The sequence below is a fragment of the Ruditapes philippinarum genome, unplaced genomic scaffold, assembly GCF_026571515.1.
Source record: "Ruditapes philippinarum isolate M1 unplaced genomic scaffold, ASM2657151v2 ctg2837_1_1_1_1, whole genome shotgun sequence".
NCBI lineage: Eukaryota > Metazoa > Mollusca > Bivalvia > Venerida > Veneridae > Ruditapes > Ruditapes philippinarum.
The window spans coordinates 160,535-183,321 of NW_026861965.1; the positions used below are offsets into that span (position 1 = coordinate 160,535).

The 22,787-nt window shown below is 31.6% G+C and overlaps 1 protein-coding gene across 16 annotated transcripts in view; it reads right to left on the reverse strand.

Moving 5' to 3' along the window:
- LOC132717479 (MAP kinase-activating death domain protein-like) overlaps positions 1-22,787 on the reverse strand; it is a gene marked incomplete at its 5' end in the record, with an annotated part of 63,209 nt that overhangs the window by 40,113 nt on the left and 309 nt on the right. For all 16 annotated transcript variants that reach the window (XR_009623964.1, XR_009623963.1, XM_060700960.1 and 13 more), the window contains 4 exon segments: positions 363-455; positions 15,329-15,442; positions 18,050-18,181; positions 20,489-20,647. Coding sequence is in view for 14 of the 16 variants with exons in the window: in XM_060700960.1 (XP_060556943.1) it covers positions 363-455; positions 15,329-15,442; positions 18,050-18,181; positions 20,489-20,647 (498 nt within the window).

The following is a 22,787-nucleotide window of genomic DNA, read 5'->3' on the forward strand; positions in this document are numbered from 1 at the left end:
CTTTTTCATACTATAAAAATAATAATTATTTCTAAACAATTTGCATTTGATTGAACTTGAAGTCATAAAACACAAGTGAAGTTTTGAAGCTGGAGCGTCCCATGTCTTCCTCCCTAATCTGTACATTATATACCAGTAATGCCAAAAACAGGGTAAAACCTCAAGTAACATGGTTGGAATGCCTACAGCAATAGAAGATTTCGTAATTCCACAGGGTGACAGGTTTAGCGTTATAATTTTGGAACCATCACCACTTTAAATTGCTATGTACAATCTGTCTGGAAGTTATTCCACCTATATCATTATAAGTTATAAATATGATTAAAAAGGAAAAGTTTGAGGCTAGATTGATTTTAAATTACCTGTTTGAGATGATTTTTGAGAATAGATCCCTCTGGTTCCGGCATACAAGGTAAATCATTGCTGCCATACTGTGCCAGTATTGGGGGATTAATCTGAAAACAGAATTAAATTTGGGTCATTCATAAAATTTCAAATGAAGCCAATTCAAACCTATCTTACCAAATATGTACTCTTGATGGTGAGAAATATATATCCATAGCTTCCAAAAGAACCACCAATGAAGAATTGCAGAGAAGTATCACAGGTCTTCCTTTAATATTAAAATAGAAAGTTGGCAAGGTGCCATAACATTATTATCGTGATTGAAATCCCTACTCCATTTTTTTCTCATCTGAAAATGATCTCATTTGATCAGGCTGTTACTCAATGAGATTAAATACAGAGAGAAATATTTAATTCTTTTTTATAGCAATTTCTCCTCCTATTCAGTAATCAGCCTATACATGGAATGAAAGAATTGTCATTGTCATTTTTTAACACCTTGCCTGCTGCATGGTGACAATTAATTTACTTATGCAAACAGTGCAGAGCAAGATTAACTGGCACAGATCAAGGTCTGCACTGTTCACTATTCTATTCAGTCAATATATTTTGAAATTTTCTCTTTAATGATGAATGGCTTTGTCAAAATTGAATCATGGACAAGTCCATTTAAGATATTCAGCATGGTAAAGGTAAAATGCTCCTTATATATTTAAGGGGGTTTATAAGGTGGCTTATTTCTGTCCTTCCTTCTGTACACTTACATAATTACATAATAATGCCTACTTCTGAATCTCTTGTTTAATGTGTAAATTGTCTGATAACTCAGTTATAACAATCAAATAGTCCCCAAGTATTAGGGTATTGACATCAGGCACTAATCTTCCGGATATAATTACTATTTTCAAACAAATGATACTATGGCATAATTGATTAACCATGATGCAGGTTTACTAAATATTTTATATTAGATAACACAAATAGCACCATTACTCGTTTATTATCATATATCAAAAGAATTAAAGCATTCAGCAGCAAATATGAAGTCATCCATCTGTGGAAAACCAATATGCTTATTCATTTTACATTATAAATCTTTTATTAATGTTTTTAAAGGGAAACATTCAAGCCTGCATGCCAATAGTCATAGAAAAGGGGCCTCTGGTGAAACAAAGTCTCTCAAAATAAGTAATTTCAAAATTGGCACTCATAAACTGGCAATTTTTTTATTATTATGATTTACATTAAGTTTGCAAGTACAAAAAACAAAGAACAGAAAGAAAGAAAAAATATGTATGGCATATGGGTGAATTTTACAAATAAATGTCTAAAAAATTAATGTTAAGTTTCATTTTTGTTTATGATGGTGCTTTGACTCTTGACCTACTTGCAGTGACTAATTCTACCCATACAGCCAGTGTAGAACTAGATCAGCCGGCAAAACCATGCTGCCTGATCATACTATGCCTTGTTTAGCTATAATTCAGTCACTACTAACTTTGAAATTTTCCCTACAAATGATGAATGGTTTTAAAAATGGTATTCGTATTTTATTACTGAAGCACACATATAGCTATGACCAAATGAATAATTACCTCCTGCAAGCCATAGTAAAAACATTTTGATATAACAAAAAAAATTCCTAGTACTTGATACTGAGATGCCAAAAAAAGTCATACATCAACCTTATCCATGTTTGAATTCAAAATGAATGGAATAGCAATATAGTCTCTTAAGCCTAAACAATTTAAATGCAGGAACCTTTGTTTAACTACTATAGAGAAAAAATCTGTTCAAGGCTCTATACTGTTGGCTGACCTTGAACTTCAATTTTTACATCTTGATATCACCAAAATTGATAATGAACAGTTCCAAAAATAGAAGCTGGACAAGTCTATATAAGATATTCAGTGTGTTAAGGGTAAAGGAAATTGAAAAAATAGATCAAATTTCTTGTGAATATTTTGAAGCATCACTATTTTTAATGATAATACAAGGTCCAAAAAAGAGTCCAAACAATCCTTTGATGAATATGCAAAGCTATATTGATGGGGGAACATCATGGATATTTCACCCTGGTGAACCATAAATTTGCTGGCTTCTAATAAACTGTTCTAAAAGTTGGCAAACCTGATCAATACTTTATGTAAAATCATTACACTTGTGGGATAGACTTAATATCATATCATATAAGTGTTGGTCATTTATTTCCTCTACAATCAAGTGCAATAAATTATGAAACCTTCTTTTTCGTTTCAATGTCTCAACTCTCTTCCCTTTTGAACTGCTTTCTTGAACTGATGTGACTTAGTACTGATACCAAAGAAAGTTAACTCACAATGAAATCATGTCTTCAATCACTTCACTTATTTATTTATGTTTATACCATTTTCTGCCCCTTACATAAAACTCTCAACGTGAATGTGAAACAGGCTATCCCTCCTGATCTGCAAACCAAAATAAACATTCCCAGGAATTGTTGAAGGATTATAAAAACTTAAAATTAAATAAACCATTTCAAATATAATGTAATGAATAATTCATAAAGGAACTATTGCGAAAAAACTTTTTACAGGAAAATTTTTTGAGCCCAAGTCTTCTTTGTTTTTTAAAAAGGGTGACGAAAAAAAACAAAAAAATCTTAAGGGAGTAAAATAAGGGCCCTAAACATATTCCCAATTTCCCACACTTTATATTTTCCCCAATTACCCAGTTTTTTTTCCCTTCCATAGTTTTATATTCCTTGATTTCAAAGAATTAAAACGAAAATTGCAATAAATTAGTGTCACAAATAACATGTTTCTGGCTTGAGTAAAAAAAAAATTCTAATTTTTTTTAACAGGAATATAAACCCCCTTTATCTTTTTTAGTTTTTTGGGAAAAAAAAACTTAAAAAATTTTGTTGCCTCTCTTTCTTTGTCTTTTAAACATAAGTTGTCTTTCCCCTTTTTCTGGAATTCCGAATAAATCATTTTCAAAAAACAAAAAATTTAAAGCCTTTTGGGGTAAAAAAAAATTTGGTAAAACAAAAAAAATTGCTTTAAGGGGAATCATAGACTCTGCAAATTTTCATAGGGTTGACCCTTTTTTTACTTTAAAAAGGTTTTCAAATGAATGTTCCAAAACCCGCATTTTTTTCTTGGCGGACTTTTTTCTTTTTCTGATTGGTTAGGCGTTTTTAAATGGTTTAAGTTAAGCTTCCACACATTTAACCAAATTATTTTGCATCTGTAAAAATCAAAAAACTATGTAAAAAAGTAAAACAAAATTTTTTTTTAGGTCTTACTCTCTAAGTATAGTTATAAAATTATAATTGAATTCGTTTAAAAGGCTTCTATCATACACACATGTATAACTCAAGTTTGAATGTGTGCATGCATTAAAACATGTGAATTGACTAATGGACAAACAATGTGACATTTAATGACTTTAATGTAGTCAAGAAATTATATTCTTCTTTTTGCAATATTTCCATGTTTTAACTCGCATGACTAATCATATTTCAAAGAAAATGACAAGATTACATCATGTGAAAATAGCAATTATATCAAAACAACAAAAATTATGCAAAAACAGAAAATAATAGTCCGAAAGCCTTTGAGGACTATATAACTAAATGGGTAATTAATAACAGACCCGATACTAATTAGCCTAAAAAAGCAGCAAGTTTTTATTTGCTGGCATATAAAGCAACAGGCTTCATATTAGACATTTGCGGCTTATAATGAGGAACGGGAATTGAGGATCGAGAACAAGTTATATAAAGGGATAATCTCAAAATAATCTAACATTTTATAATAAACACGGTTTCTAACGGATAACGGTAACGGATAACACCAGCATTGTCAACGATAACTTGTGTTTGTATTACTTGATACTGTCTTTGTCCTGAATAATATCATTCCTGTGGCTCTTCTTTAGGTGAGATGTCCCATCAATAGCCCTGACCGCCATATGTACTCGCATTTGTCAAATAAAAACATGGAATAAAAGCCCGGATCACGTCTTTCACTGACGATACACTTATACTTTAACGTAACTCGAAGAACTTAAATCAATGTGTGCATTTGAAATACATATTTGCCTCTTCAGTGAGAATTGTGGTGGGATTATAAGCAAGCAAAAATCCTACCGAAAAAATGAACATAATTAGGAGAAACGATGAAACTACATAACTATTTACATCTTAATTCAGTTAGACAGTTACCCTAAATTGGTACCATTCTTAATATATTTTGACATCATGTAAAAAATAGCTTTCAAACCTAACGTAAATTGCAATAAAATTCATCATTGTCTATTTTACTGACGCATTATGCTGATGTATTTTTATATTCCATACATATATATATAATTTATATCCACCATAAGGCTTTTAGTAGACAGTCTTCTTCGACTGAAGAAGGTTATATATCTATAGGTATTTTTAATATTCCATATATAATTTATATCCTCCATAAGGCTTTTAGTAGACAGGCTTCTTTGACTGAAGAAGGTTATATATTTATAGGTATTTTTAATATTTAATATATAATTTATATCCTCCATAAGGCTTTTGGTAGACAGGCTTCTTTGACTGAAGAAGGTTATAAGTTCAAGCCACGTGATACCAAATACATGAATTATTGAACTGACAGCTTCTGGTTTGGCGATCAGCTTTAAAAAAAACAGCAGTGAAAAATGTTTAACATATCGAAGGCAAGCAATAGCCCACCTATGTTTCATGTGAGAAATAGGATTGTGCACTGTTTAGAGAACCTGTTTAGATCCTACAATAGACTATCAGTAAATGAAGAAAAAAATAAAAAAGTATTGAAATATCTGGAAAAAAGTGATACCTCGGAAGCATTAAAAACAGCATAAGTAATCATGAAAATGTAGACTCGGTTTAATTGGGTTGTACCTGATGGACAATAAAAGTGCAACAACCCTCACGCCACCTAACAACGGCTTAAGCGGGACACAAATCTCAACACTTAAAAATGCTGGAAAGGACCAGGAAAATATAGCAACACTGAAGTAAAGTACGGGGCACCTTTTAACGGCTGCCACACGGCACTTGACACTTGCTGCTTTGATGTATAACTCCGATTCAGTAACTCACTCCATTTCAATTTCATATTTCAATATTTTCAAAATATTGCCAGCGCCTTAGGCCGTACAACGTCTTGAAAGACGTCTTTTGAGTTAAGGATTTAGTGCCGAAACAAAACACATTTAGGTGCAGTCCCTATGGAAAGACCGGGCATCTAAACCAAGGGCAAGCTTAAGCGACTAACATGCAGGAGTCATTGCAAGGTAAGCTCCGATTAATCTTGACGTATGATGAGGGCCAACATGGACAGTTGACCAGCAGCTTCGCTCTGGCCTAGTCCCTAGACAACTCGAGCCCGGACCAGTCCCACGTGAACTGCACAATCGAGGCCGTAGTCAAGACGTCAAAATATCCGTGCTCAAGCTACCAATCCATTATCGTTTTGACATCATCAAAGGACGAAACTATAGATGCACGTCGGTGCACTAGACAAAACAACCGTTAACGCAAACGACCACTGTCTGAGCTTATGAGAAAATTACGAATTTATTTAGGGAACTTGGCATCAGTTCGTTCTTGCAGTTACTACAAGAGCTGTCCGTAAGACAGCGCGCTCGACTTTTTTATTGCTTGCCAATAAAAAAAGTTTTTGCAGTAAAAGGCAATACAAGAATCTCTGTATTTTTAAAGTGAACTAGTTGTTTGATACCCTTGAATATTACAGCAATGTTTATATGACATAATTTATGGTAAAGTGAACAAGTGGATAGGAATGAATTTTTTTAGATTTTTTAAGTTTTTTAGTGCTTGCCTATAATACAAAACATTGACAGTTAAGGGCCATAATTCAAATAAAATCTTTGACAGAATTACCTTCTCCTGGACATGTTTGGGAATCATGATTGTAAACAAGTATTCCAACTTTCAAATTAATATCTCAAACAGTTCAGTCAAAAAGTGGACTGGTACTAAAAACTTAACCAAGATTCTAAGTCGATAAAAGGCCTTAATTTTTAAAACAAATCCTTGACAGAGTTACCTTCTCTTGCGTACAGATGGGGGTAATGATGTGAAATAGCATTAAAAGTTTCAAAGCAATATCTCAAAGGGTTAAGGCAATAAGTGGATTTTTACCCATATTCAATGTATTTTCTAAGTCAAAAAAGGGGCATAATTCTGTCAAAAACCTTGACAGAGTTATGTCCTCTTGTCTGTTGATGAAGGTCGTGATGGTAAACAAGTATGGTCAGTTTCAAAGCAATACCTCCAATGGTTTTGAAATAAAGTGAGGTGGTACAAAAAACTTAACCAAGCTCAATACACTTTCTAAGTCAAAAAAGGGCCATAATTCTGGTCAAAAACCTTGACAGAGTTATGTACTCTTGTCTGTAGATGGAGGTTATGATGGTGAACAAGTATGGTAAGTTTCAAAGCCATACTTGTAATACTTCTGAAATAAAGTGGGGTGGTACGAAAAACTTAACCAAGGTGTGACGCCAACGCCGACGCTAACGCCGACGCCGGGGCGAGTAGGATAGCTCCCCTTTTCATAGAAAAGTCGAGCTAAAAATGAAAGTTAAGATGTAAGGAAAGAAACACAGTAGGATATCCTGGCTTTGTTTCAAGTGTTTTTATTATGTGTTGAGATGACCCCTCAATATTAACGTAACTGTTCCTCGATAATCGTTCCCAACATTATGTCGCAAATGTCTATTACTATGAGAATAACAATTTTCATTAATGTTTTGCTATTTCCTTGAGCACAGTTTTTTTCCCCCCAATAATCACATTATGAAATATAGAGTTCAGACCGTTATTCCAATTATCACAAAGAAACAGGGGGAAAAAAGCATGGCAATTCATTAGTACTATGTTACATGCTAGTTTAGAGGATAGGCTAAGATGGTTTTGATTTAAAAAAAAACAGTCTATAGATGATTTTCAATTAATATTCATAACAGTTACAATAATTAGAGAACTAGAAGTGAAAATATATATAATCTTAAATATACCTATAAATAACAAAGCTATTGTGAAATTTTCACACTTGTGAAAAGAATACCTTCAAAATCACTGTTTAATTTTTATGAAAGTCAAGGTTACATTTCAATACATCAATATACAGATATTGGGCAGTTAGTATGTCATGTCTAACAATGAGGCCCCACTACTCACCTTAATATCTGTATCATTCTTTGCAAATACATATTGAGAATAAAATAGCTTAAATAAAATATATATACAAGTATATTAAAAACACATATTCCCAACACTTTTAGTTTTACTTAAATGCTACCTCTGTATATCTTTTATCCCCTTAGGGTGTCATTATATTCAAGGGAAATGTCAAAGTGTGGGTGTTCTTATATAATCATGTATTCAACCAATTAAGACTTGAAGGAATTTTCATGAGAAGCAAGTGTTGGGTTTATATGGATGACTTTATCAGATGGTTGAGTTATATCTTAATCTTTTTCCACTTCTTTATATTGACAAACTATAGATTACTCTACACTTTAACCTTTATCACATTGTATTTTCATTATATAGGTCTGTGATAAATGAAGATGAATTATAATAATTTATGTTATTTTGTTACCATGGCAAAACACTGTAAATGAAACAATATCAACATCTTTAAATTCAAATTTGTCAAAATAAACCCTAAAAGAACTTGATAGTGTAATTGTAAAGGATATTGAATTGGCATGCATCAGAAAAAGTGCAAAATTTCTGATGTATATGTGGAATGGTATTATGTTATTATCATATGAAATATTTTCATAAAATCTATAAAGTAAAATAATAATGTTATTTCCATAATTATATGGATGATTCTTGAAACAGTTGTAACATAGAATGTCTCCGCTATTCAACAACACACATGAATATCGACTGCATGTAAACAGAATTACATGTTCCTAAAAATATGATACTGCTATGGTTAGTAGGTTCTTTACAATTTATCAATGATTCTGTGCATGTTCAATTTGATTTTTGGAAAATAAACAAGAATATTTTTATCATACAGGTATTTTGGAAGTATTCTTTTACAAAATTTGAAGCAGTATATAGCTTTAATTATACATATTCTCCTTTTTTTCTTTTGCAAACTTTAACTTCATTGACTTGAAAGGTTATTTTCAGTTTGTTATAATTTAAAATTGTATGTTATTCAGAAGGGGGTTTGCAACATTTATAAATGCAATAATAATAAAGGACATTAAGCCAAAGTCTTTTTAAGCATTGATTTGCCATTGACTAATTTGATAAAAATCTATAAACAAGATAACATTATTGGTAAAGGGAAAACATATGTTCTAATTCTCACAGCCAATATATCATTGTCACACTTGAACAATGACAACATAATTGCCACAACACATCAACAGTCACTGGTCATAAAATAAGTAAATTTTATCAGTATATTAGTTATAATACAACACAGAGAGAACAAAGGCAAGAGCAGCACATGGCGTCAGTTTTAGGATGACGTAAGTCAGTGTCACTGCAATACTTAAATTGAATTTGGCCACCACATACAAACACTATTAAAGAGTGCCTTGATTGGAAGACAAAATAAATTACAGTAATTTTATCCTGATCTTTAATTATAGCCAAAGTGCTCATTAGTAAAGTGTGACAGACCTCAGTTTGACCAGCATCACACTATTACACTAATTGTGAACGATGCTAGATTGTGACAAGAATTTCTGTCACATAGTTAACAAACTCTCACTATACTGTCCAATATATCAGAGATCAATACAATATGATTCCCTTTTATATATTGTCACTCTAGCTATCACAGAATTCCACAACAAACACAAATAACGCATTTCTATTATTACAGAAACTAAATTACTAGGATGGCATATTGCGAAAACTATTTACATAACACAAGTGTCTCTAGGCTGTTTTAATAATTCTTCTCCGCTTTTAGATCAGTCTGGACAAAAGCAATTTTCTATATATTGTATAATTATAACATTGCTAAATAAATCTTCATATACAGAATCAGTCTGAAGCTTTACAAAGTTTCCCTGAAATACTTTCTGTCATTTTAGAATGATCAAACTTATTTAAACTCTTGCAAAATTCTCTAATAAAAGACATTTATAGCTTAATGAACAAAATAATGGGTCGGATTAAAATATCGATTTAGGTTGCAGTTCAAAGTACATGTATTATAAGTTCAAAGCCAACATGTGAAAGAATTGATATTATAGACGCAATAACTACAAAGCCAAACACATGGAAATGAATAACAGTGATCTTTAGCTTTCCCAGTAGTCATAATAGGAAAAGAACTTGAACACCCCCATAAAAAATGGATTTGACCATCTATATTGGGAAATGTTAATAGAATTCAAAGTAGGAGAGATTTATCAATATCATCATTAATAATTGAAAACTATTCTATATTCTCTTATATCATAAGGAATAAAGAATAGGAAAGAATGTTCTCTTGATTTGACCTTTAGTCACTCCCACACACAGGAAAGTCAATACTTGTTACAAAACTAACTTACAACTAAGTTACTTTTACACAAATACGTCAATGTTACAAAGTAACCTTACTGTACAACACTGGCAACATATGCATTTATTTACAACAAAATAAGCATGATAACTTTCCAAGCATAAGTGGAAAATTTACTTGAGCTGAACAAGCTATCCCTGTGGGAGTGATCATTCACAAAAAATTCATAACATTGCAAGTGAAAAACTAACTATATGGATATTTTCCTAACAGTAGTTTGATCTAGACACAGTAAAGGGAATACTTTTAATCCCATATTTTGATCAAGAGACAGACTGGGGAAATGTGGACATTTTTTCCCTGCTATAAATGCTAGAATAACAGGCGTAATAATCAATCAAGCATAAGGGAGAGACTGGCTCAGAATTTCGATGTATCACAAGAACATTAAATACCATACTTTATACTTTTATACATTAACAACCACTCCATCATGTCTTAACAAACGAATCCTAGTAAAACTTTTAACTACCACTCAAGCATGTCTCAACACACAAATCCTTGTAATCTCCAACATGTCTCAACAAACAAATCTATGTAATATTAACTCCCCCTTAGTCAGGTATCAACAAACAAATCCTTGTAAACCTTTAACTACCACTCACTCACTCACTAAATCATGTCTCAACAAATGAATCTTTGTAATATATTAACTACCCCTTAGTCATGTATCAACAAACAAATCTATGTAATATATTAGCTACCCCTCAATCATGTCTCAACAAACAAATCCATGTAATATATTAACTACCCCTTAGTCATGTCTCAACAAACAAATCCATGTAATATATTAACTACCCCTTAGTCATGTATCAACAAAACAAATCTATGTAATATATTAAACTACCCCTCAATCATGTCTCAACAAACAAATCCATGTAATATATTAACTACCCCTTAGTCATGTCTCAACAAACAAATCCATGTTAATATATTAACTACCCCTTAGTCATGTCTCAACAAACAAATCCTTGTAAAACATTAACTACCACTCAATCATGTCTCAACAAACAAATCCTTGTAAAACATTAACTACCACTCAATCATGTCTCAACAAACAAATCCTTGTAAAACTTTAACTACCACTCAATCATGTCCCAACAAACAAATCCTTGTAAAACTTTAACTACCCTTAGTCATGTCTCAACAAACAATCCATGTTATATATTAACTACCCCTTAGTCATGTATCAACAAACAAATCTTTGTAATATATTAACTACCCCTTAGTCATGTCTCAACAAACAAATCTTTGTAATATATTAACTACCCCTTAGTCATGTATCAACAAACAAATCTTTGTAATATATTAACTACCCTTAGTCATGTCTCAACAAACAAATCCATGTAATATATTAACTACCCCTTAGTCATGTCTCAACAAACAAATCCATGTAAATATACTTAACTACCCCTTAGTCATGTCTCAACAAACAAATCCATGTAATATATTAACTACCCCTTAGTCATGTATCAACAAACAAATCTATGTAATATATTTAACTACCCCTTAGTCATGTCTCAACAAACAAATCCATGTAATATATTAACTACCCTTAGTCATGTATCAACAAACAAATCCATGTAATATATTAACTACCCCTTAGTCATGTCTCAACAAACAAATCCATGTAATATATATTAACTACCCCTTAAGTCATGTCTCAAACAAACAAAATCCATGTAATATTATTAACTACCCCTTAGTCATGTCTCAACAAACAAATCCATGTAATATATTAACTATACCCCTTAAGTCATGTCTCAACAAACAAATCCATGTAACTATTATTAACTTACCCTTTAGTCATGTATCAAACAAACAAATATGTAATATATTAACTACCCCTTAGTCATGTCTCAACAAACAAATCTTCATGTAATATATTAACTACCCCTTAGTCATGTCTTCAACAAACAAATCCATGTAATATATTAATCTATAGTCCCATGTTCTCAACAAACAAAACATGTAATATATTAACTACCCCTTAGTCATGTCTCAACAAACAAATCCATGTAATATAATTCACCCCTTAGTCATGTCTCACAAACAAATCTATGTAATATATTAACTACCCCTTAGTCATGTTCTCAACTACAACAATCCAATGTAATATAACTACCCCTTAGTCAATGTATCAAACAAACAAATCCATGTAACATAATATTAACTACCCCTTAGTCATGTATCAACAAAACATCCATTGTAATAATTAACTACCCCTAGTCATGTCTCAACAAACAAATCGCATGTATATTAACTACCCCTTAGTCATGTATCAAACAAACAAATCCATGTAATATATTAACTACCCCTTAGTCATGTCTCAACAAACAAATCCATGTAATATATTAACTACCCCTTAGTCATGTATCAACAAACAAATCTATGTAATATATTAACTACCCCTCAATCATGTCTCAACAAACAAATCCATGTAATATATTAACTACCCCTTAGTCATGTATCAACAAACAAATCTTTGTAATATATTAACTACCCCTTAGTCATGTCTCAACAAACAAATCTTTGTAATATATTAACTACCCCTTAGTCATGTATCAACAAACAAATCTTTGTAATATATTAACTACCCCTTAGTCATGTATCAACAAACAAATCTTTGTAATATATTAACTACCCCTTAGTCATGTATCAACAAACAAATCCATGTAATATATTAACTACCCCTTAGTCATGTCTCAACAAACAAATCCATGTAATATATTAACTACCCCTTAGTCATGTCTCAACAAACAAATCCATGTAATATATTAACTACCCCTTAGTCATGTATCAACAAACAAATCCTTGTAAACCTTTAACTACCACTTAATCATGTCTCAACCATCTAATCCTTGTCATACATTAACTACCACTTACTAACTCAATCATGTCTCATCAAACAAATCCATGTTATACACTAACTACCCCTCAATCAATTGTCTCAACAAACTAATCCTTGTCATACATTAACTACCCCACAAACTGCAATAGGTACAAAATAACAATTTTTCCCATAACAATGATAAAATAGCACTTTAATGTTAGCACAATTCTGTGCAATTACGCTAAAACCTGCAAAATACAAGTAAATGTAATTTGAAATACACATGTCACCCAAATTACAATTATTCTAAAATTAGATTTTTAAAGTAATGCATTTAAATTACATGTAAACATTAAGAGAATGGTGAAGACATTCAGATGAACTGATCTATTTTAAGACATCCAAAGAAGCCATTAAAGTAATTGCTTTCCTTAACAGTCAAATAATGTGTTCAATTATAATCATTTGAAATCAAAAATGCTTTTAAAGAAAACCACATCTGCCACTTTTTATCTATTTTTCTTCTAAAAATAGCATGAAAGACAAGAAAATGCCCATCACAGACAAGGCAAGAAAGAAAAATCATCTTGAATGCAAATTAAATATTCTGCAAGTTTATGATGGAGAGGTTGCAAGGAATTCATCACTCAATGATAGGTTAGCAGCTTAAAACAAGAAAAATGTGTGTGCTAAATATATAAAGTAGTCAACTCACACTCCAGAGATTCACTACAGCCAGATTGAATCTATTAAATTTATTTCTGAATTGAGTTTGAATTTCCATATTGTAATTTCCAGTGATGTCAGTATCAAAGCTGTAATATCAAGCAATCACATGTTTACAATTGACATTCAAGATGATTTTCCTTTTTCCCTTGTCTTTGAGGGCTATTTTTTTGTCTTTAAGGAAGCTATCCACCTAAGCTTATGGAAGGGTTATCTTAAATCCACTTATGAAATAATGTTATAAGAAGTTTATTTGTTGATTTTCAAGGGTAGTATCACATTTGAATTTCTTTTTTTAATTAAAAAAAATAAACATAGATCTGGAGGTGTGCTGCTTTAAGTAAAGCATTAAATTCTCCTGCAAGGACTTGTTTAACTTCAATTACATACTAAATCTTTGGGACATCACAATGAAAGTTTTGAAGCTGGTCAGTCAACAAACAAGAGTCACAGGTCAGACTGTACAATAGAACTTCAGGCATATCTCTATGTTTGTAGGAAAAGCTCTGAAATAATCTGTTCCAACAATGTAACAGTTCAGGGATTAAACTATTGATTTGTTTGATTAACATGTTCTTAATTGATTCTAAATAATGTAACAACAATTAATTATAAAATATTGATTCATTTACAAACATCAGTTTGTAGCACAAGACTAAATCCATAAATAACAGACATTTGTGTAAGACAACAAACAATTATAGAGGACATTTTATTAAATCATATGACGTATCCAGGTTGTTGAAATGGGGTTGTAAATTGTTTTCCATAATAATTATACAATTTCACCTTTTTTTTATTTGATTCATTCCAATAATTCATAACTGATTTAGGGACCTATAAAGTTATCATACAACATGTATAATATAGCTTTATAGCTTGGCTATAAAATTGATATGTATGACCAAGAAAATCTAACATAACATTTGACTGCTTAGTACTACAGCTTTGGTACTGACATCACTGAACTCAATTCAGAACTATTACTTTAATCACCTGGTCCAGTCAACAAGCTAAAGGCTATTAGAGTATAGGATCTAAATTCTGACGATAATATTCAAATTAGTGACAAAAATAATAGGTGACTTTATGTATTGATTTGTACAGCACTTAAAAATTCTACAGCAAAATTCTGTACTTTTATCTATGAAAGACACGCCACCTTATCCGCCCACATTATTCATTTCTTTCTGGTGTCTAGAAATCCTCTAACTGCTGTAAATGAAGCAATTTCCCTTATGGGCGAAAAGAGGAGAATTCTGATTCAATATTTCTACTTTCTTAACTTAATTCTTTCCTTGCTTTCCTATTTCGCATAATTTGCATTATCAGAGAGCCTAGCCTTTTTGTTGGCTGAATGCTATTGATCTAGGTTCTTAATTCATTTGAGAGTTTTGTATTTCTTTCACTCTGTAGTTAAAAATAGAATAAACAAAAACTATTTAGGCACAGAACTTTCAATCCTAAGGTGACAATATAACAGTTACTGCTTTCATTCAAAAGTGATGTAACTGAACATACAAAATTCAAATACACATTATATCTATTTCTTTTCCTAGCATGTGACTGAGCAAATAAATGATGAACTTTATATTTTTTTGTGGGACAAACTAAACAGTAAATACACTGAAATAGATGCTAGTAGAGTCATAATTCTTGTACAAACTGGCATGATAGAGTCTTCACATCTGGTATTAAACTCACAAAAGTGAAAGAACAAGTGTGATAACCTGCAGCAAGAACCACTCCCCCACAAACACCAGTCCTATTAACCATATATTGGAAGAATATAAATGTAGACATAGGAGTGATTCATATTTCTGTAATTGTCAGCCTTGTGACTTACCTTGTTTGAGTCGAGATCTATGAGCCACACATCTTCGGGTAATTGAAAATCTTTTTTGTACAAGAAAAAACTGGCAGGAACTCCAATCAAATATGGGGTGGGGGCGAGTAGTAGCTGTAAATAACAAGAAAAAAAGTAAAGAAATAAAAAAGATAAATCAAGACACATTATATATTGAATGGAAGTGAGGAGAGGAAACGAGATACTATAAACATATCAAAGAAAAACTGTTGAGAATAATACATTAACAAATTTCTAAGAAGTGGTACTAATTTGTGGACACAAAAATTGATCTTTGACAACTTTTTCTACAAAACTGAACTTATAAGCTATAGTAAGTAAGTAAGTAATCATCGTGAAGTAGAGAAAATAACTATCCTCCTGCTTATATCTCAGTACATGTATATGAAATGTACTGTCAATAAAATGATAATTTTTCTGTGATCATTAATATTTCTATAATGTGTATAATAACATGAATAGTTCCTTGTATGACACCAAAAAAATTGAAAATTTGACACCATCATTACCGTTGGAGACAAGAAATAAAATACAATTGAAATATTGTTACATCTAATTAAGATATAAGACTCACCACATTTCAATAACAAAACAATTAAAATTCTGTTCAAGTAAGCTCCATTTACAGCACTTAAAATATGCATTTTGAAATGTTCTGAATCTTTGTAAAATAAAATCTAATTACTACAGTAATGCGATGATAATAAATTTTCTTGATTGTCATTAAGTTTTATTTTTTTCTATGTCAACATGAAATATTATCCATTTTACAAATTGATAACAAACACAGCCTCTTATTTAATGACATGAAATGGAAACATTCTGCCATTTAATTAAAACAGATTATTTTAAGAGAATGACTTTTTTTTTCCTTTGTTTTCTTTCGCTCTTTTCTGCTGAAAGTTTCACATAGTTTTCCTAGTTGATATTGGTTTATGTAGGTGAAAGGCTAGCCTATACTTTACATTCACATTACATTTGTACCTTGCATATCATCTTTTATGCATGACATTTGAATTCAAATTGTAAAATCAACATATACATGTACAAAACATGCTACTTTATTATCATTAACATAAACAAAAAAACACTTATACACATACATATGTATTACAATTTAGCCACTTTTTTCATTTTAACTTTTCATTCTTAACATTTTTAACAATATCAATGAGGACCTTATTTAAATAATACTTATTTTATGGTTTTATTGCAACATACAGATTTTATTTGCCAATATTTTTCCAGAAACCACCTTAGGATTAAAGAGACAAGCTATGGTACAATACATACAAAATGTGTACACAGGTTAATGGATTCCAAACAGAGAAGACATGTCTGTGAATGTGAATGTTTTAATGGAATCAGTTGCTGATTAATGATTATCCTTCTTCCAACACTACTACATGTATAATGATTCTCGTTGTCATTGCCGCCAGCAATTTCAGCTTGCGATGACAATTTGTAACGCTGGTTGCCATGTTAACAGCATGCATGAGATCAAATGAATTTAATGTTAATTTAAAACTCAATCGTTGTCAGGTAAAGTAAAAGCAAATTGACTGCAGAGCTAAATTTATTGTCGACCCAAGTTCTATATCAATATTGTAAATTATACAATATTAACTTTTTGTGTATAATTCTTTAATTTTAATTAATTTGTCTAGACTTTACATTTTGGTGATTGGCCCCATTTTTCTCATTTAAATCAATTTTAAATCGATGACAATTATATTCCTATTTTATATTAGAGCTTAGATAGTTGTAGAAGTGTAGGAAAATCTTTTTTGTTTCTCAGAGCAAAAAAAACAACAAAACATGCTCATATTTCTAAACCTTACAATAAAGAAAACTTCTACACTTACTCTTACTATGAAAGTTTATTTAAATTTACATCATGTCTGCTTATCAAAATTGAATATTTGTAAGGGAAAATTATATATAGTTAGAATGTTAAAACAGAAAGTATTTAGCAATATCCAGGGGCAATCAAGATTTTTATCTTAAGAAAACAATACCATGTAAGGTCAATAACATCTATAAAAGTAACAGCTGGATTTTTGTCTTACTAATGTGTACAGTATTTGTAGTAAAGCAGATATAAAAACTTTTAGATAACTAGTTATTTTATATTTTGGAGGATAGTGAACTTTTTTTTATGATCAAGTGGGAGATTTTTCTTCAAAAAGAGGGAGATTTTAGAATTTGCATTAAACAAAGAGGGAAATTCTGACATCAAAAATAGGGAGATTTCTTTAATTTGTGAAAATACCCCTTATTTTAAGAAAAATCTTTGAAAATATAGCTGCAGAAAAAGAGTTTCTCCTGCTTAAAGTGGGAGTGTTCACATGTATGACAGTGCAAGATACAGAAAAATGCCAAAGAAGCTTCTCCTGGTTCTTTAGCGTGCCAAGGGTTAAAGCACTCATACACAGAACCTAAATTTAGAGTCTTATCTGAAAGACTGATTTGTAAATTCAAGTGGCCAGCCAGGGAATCGAACCCACAAAGTGGAAACAAGTTTCCAGCTCTAGCTATGCCTGCTGGTATACTTGGTGTTATATAACCTTACAACTGTTTATAATAGGTCATATAACCTGTCAAACCTTAGCAACAAACAATGGATGGTTCCAAATTCAAGACAGGACAAACATTTGTCCTTTATACAACAATGTCACAGTATTATGTTCAGATACACACCTGTTCAGCCGAGGACATACACGTTGGCAGCAATGGTATCACAGGAAACATGTACTCTAACGGATACAACATTGACACAAATGCCATAACACTCATAGTCAGGGCGTTGTAATCTCGTGATTGCATAATTACCTGAAAATACACAGGAACCACATTATTAAGTTAATCCACAGAATAATCACTAAAACAAAGTTCAACATTATCATAGTAATTGGTTTTATCAATGTGAAATCAGTCTCTTTGCATGATACAAGATTAATAAAGTAAATGTCACGCTTATGTTCTTAAGATTTGTTTGTTTTGTACTTCTCTTATAGAAATAGTAAAGTGATTTAGCTGTGGGTACTTAATCAAATCTGAATGTTCCTAGTTTCTGAACAATTCTCTGTCATTTCCCCAGTCAACTTACAAGATATTCTCAACTAGGAATTATGATTATGCCAGTAAGTTCTAATATATAAACCGGTACATTTGCATGCAAACACCAGAAGTTAATTACATGCTAAATATTCAACATGGCATATTCATATGAAAGACTGATTACAAAAGCCATAATTACTTTTCTGTACATCTTCCTTGCAAGATTTATAACTAGAAAATTTGTGAGTAATTTACATATCTATATAAACATTAAATTTTACATACTAGCATGCCAGGTCATAATGTGATGATATATATGAAGTTTAAGTGTTAGCCTTTTTCTATGGAATATAGACAGAACAATTTCACAGCAATTTTTTTTTTTTATTTCTTTTATGTGCAAAAAAATTTAGGTAAAGGACTGACTGCAAAGTTTATGGTTGATTGAAAAATTTGAAGAAAACAGAAATATCTTGCTTTAAAGAATGATATAATAAGACATCAGAGAGAAAATCTTTAACACAAGTCACAAGACAATAATGCAAAGAGCAATCTCTGACAATAAATCTTTAACATAGGGCGATAAATACAGAGCACTTTGGCACATGTGTCACCTGATTGTGTTCTATCCAGAAAATTCTGTCACCATCTTGATTAATACCCATCATTTGTCCTCTATATCTAATTAAATGACCTGATAAATCAATACTTTTATCACAGTCTTCACTGGACACCTAGTAATTTACAACAGATTTTCTGGACATAAATGAGACACCTTTTATATCTATCTATAAAGATATGTAATTGCTTTTTTTGTCTCAAGATTCCAATGTCTATGAACAAAATTAGTTTGTCAAAAACCTGTGCCTGATATATGTTTAAAACTGTTCTTTTGGGGTTTTTTTAACGCAACTTGCATAACAAAAAAATCAAAATTTTAAGACAAAAGCTAGCATCAATGCTAAACAATGCCCCAGCTGTGTGCATTAAGTGTGATAGATATCCCCAAGTAAGCTAGCTACTTCATAATATAGAGGGGTAAAATGTGAGGGACAGGTGATTCACTGTCAGCATATTTAAACACTCAGCTACCGTGGCCCTCAAAATGGCAGAGTACAATGAGTGAGAATTAAAACCATTACTAAGATACAAGTTTCTGTTTACAACAACAAAAATTCATAAAGAACATTCAAAACACAAAATTCTATTTTCAATAAGAAATAATAAATTAAACAAAATTTCTTTAAGGCAACACGTAATCTGATTTCAGTACTTGACGATAAGAAAAGGGGGCATAACTCTGTAAAAAGGTAACTCTTAGTTATTGGACCTGTGTCCATCATGTAAAATTATCACAGACAACAAGTGTTTGACGTTTCAACACATTCCCTTCAGTAGTTTTGGACATACCAACTTGCCCACAAAAACATAACCAGAGTGTGGTAGTAATTTCACACATGTTTACAATCATTAAACATGTATAACATGGAAATTCAGCTTTTCTGTTTACCTAATATAACAATAGAAGTTGCACCAAGAGTGTCCCAACATCATGAAAATCAAGCATATGTAATTGATTGCCTTTATACAACATAAAATACAACAGATGTGATTGACATAATATATGTATCATGGTTTCCTCGTAAGAACAAATAAATCATTTCATATGTAAGACTAACTTTATGTTGTTTTCTGAAAGTAACGTCCAAAAGCATAGTAAACTACCTTCAAAATAACAATTTGACAGTAGTCACAGTTGTGGGATGTTTTTACAAAATTGTGTTTGTGGCTTAACAATTTATTATATAGAGAGGTATGACAATGATGCAATAAACCCTCAAGCTGTCACATAAAAATAAAGAATGGATATTGTAAACAAACAAAAAGTAACCAAGCCATGAATTCATTAGTTAACCTTCAGATCTTCCTCAATCGGTGCAGCTGAAATGTCATTGTGTGGCAATTATTTAAAATTACAATAGTGCCTAACTTAGTGACCCCTTCATCCTCTGACCCAACAGGTATTTTACCCACTCGAAAAAAAAAAGTGATGATTGTAATTTTTCATCAAAAACTTACTTTGAACTCCAACATTATAGCAGTAAGAACTTTGAGACAAGTTTCTACTCCAAGAAGCTCTAATGGCAGGTGTAAGGGGAAATCTATCAAGGAAAATCTTGTGTGGTCTGGTAAAGCAAACAACAATGGAGGCTGTACATCCCTTGGTAACACTTGAATCTGAAATTACAATGTAAATAATAGATAAAACCTTGTCAACTTATAACAAAATCTATATCACATTATGATATGAAAAACAATATATTTGAATAAACACTAATTAACTTAATCAGAAAAGATCTGTAGTTTGAAATCAGTAGGTAAACATACCTTGAATATTCAATAACTGATAAACCAATTAACACACTAATTAATTGATCCCTGAGTGGCAATATATACAGGTTAAAACTTGATACTTTCCATTATACGTGTTAAAATTTGATACCTCTGTTATTGAGACTATTCTAAAACACAAACATTCCATCATACTAGAAGTTAAAACCAAGAATATATGAGCCGCGCCATGACAAAACCAACATAATGGGTTTGCGACCAGCATGGATCCAGACCAGCCTGCGCATCCGCTTACAAATCGTATAACAAATAGAGAAACTGATAGCGAACAGCATGGATCCTGATCAAACTGTGCGGAAGCGCAGGCTGGTCTGTATCCATGCTGGTCGCAAACCCATTATGTTGGTTTTGTCATGGCGCGGCTCATATATATAATACGCGGCTGAGCAACTAAATTAAAATCCTTATCAGTAAAAGATCAGTTCTGCTTTGAATTTAAAACTGTCCTCAGATCGAGTAAGATTTTTGACTTGTGTACCTTATATAATTATACAAAATAAATATTCAGTTTTTTAAAGCTGTAAAAAACCTTGCAAGACTGCAAAAAGTACTGTTAGCTGGACTAGATCTGCTGGCAGAGAAGTGACAATATGCAAGCAACGGGTTATATAAGTGATGGAACGGCCGAGTGGTTAATGCTTCAGACAAGTAATCTAAGGATCACTGGTCCCCTGCTTTGTTTGTTTCATTTTACGCCTTTTCCCAACAGTAATTCAGTCATTTAGGCAGGTAGTTTCCTAACCATCATTCCCGGAGAGTTACACCAGTACTAGACTACCTTCCTCCGTGCTAAACTACCAAAGATCTCCCCGGATCAAACCCACGACAGAGAAGTAACTGGCGTGGGTTCGATCCCCGGGAGATGCTTTGGTAGTTTAGCACGGAGGAAGGTTGTCTAGTACTTTAAACCCCCATCACAGGTGAGCAATGGTTTCCTTGAGCAAGAAACTTTACACTCACTGTTTACTACTGGTTGGTCCCAGGAACAGATTCAAGAGTGTTGCTATAAGCTTATAGGTTCCTACACAATCAAACTAAACATAAATTCTGTATAAACCAACATGTTATATAGACAATGACCAACAAATATAAAAATGTTGACCATATATGTATTATATAAGAATTAAACTTGAATTAACATTTACATTATATCTCTTGACTTTCTATATATAGCATTTATAATATAGATTTATATCAGCAGATAAATTGAATATCAGATCACCTTTAATGCAAGCCATCTGTTTTCAGAACTATTTTCCCATACAATTACAAAGAGATATTTGAACATCAAATAATATAGTATTGCCTGCAATTTTGTTTGAAGCAAGATTGATCACTTAATGTGTCTGCTATATCTCAGAGATAAATAATTCTGTCAGCTATTGTCCATACAAATATATTGTGTTATTTTCCTTGGAAAGAGTATAGAACAATATAACAAGGCTGAGTCAGCAGTTCTATCTGTCATGGAATTTGAGCCATTATATGCATAACAAATGAATGCAACAGTGGTAAAATGATACTAAAGAAATGTCTCTCTATTATATTAACATTTACATTAGTATAAATAATTATATTAACAGCCTTGGAAAACACTCCATACAATGATATTGCAATTATTATGCTACTGTTTCATGTTCTATATAAATATATATGTATTTAAATAATGAATAGTATATAGTTATAAATATGGTAAATAGTTATATATGTTGTGTTGTGCAATGCATGTTTTGAGCTACTTTTACCAGTATATTTGTCAATTGTCGGATATATATATGTATACTGATATAGTAACATAGGACAAAAGCGAAAGTCGACTACTTAAGAGCTGAATCAGATGATGTTCAGCTATGTATTATTTGCATATGACAATGGCATGACATATTTTATTTTCTGCCAGAATTGTCCTGTAAAAACATGACATTTATCCAAAATTGCAAAAATGTTTTTTCCAAAATTGACCATC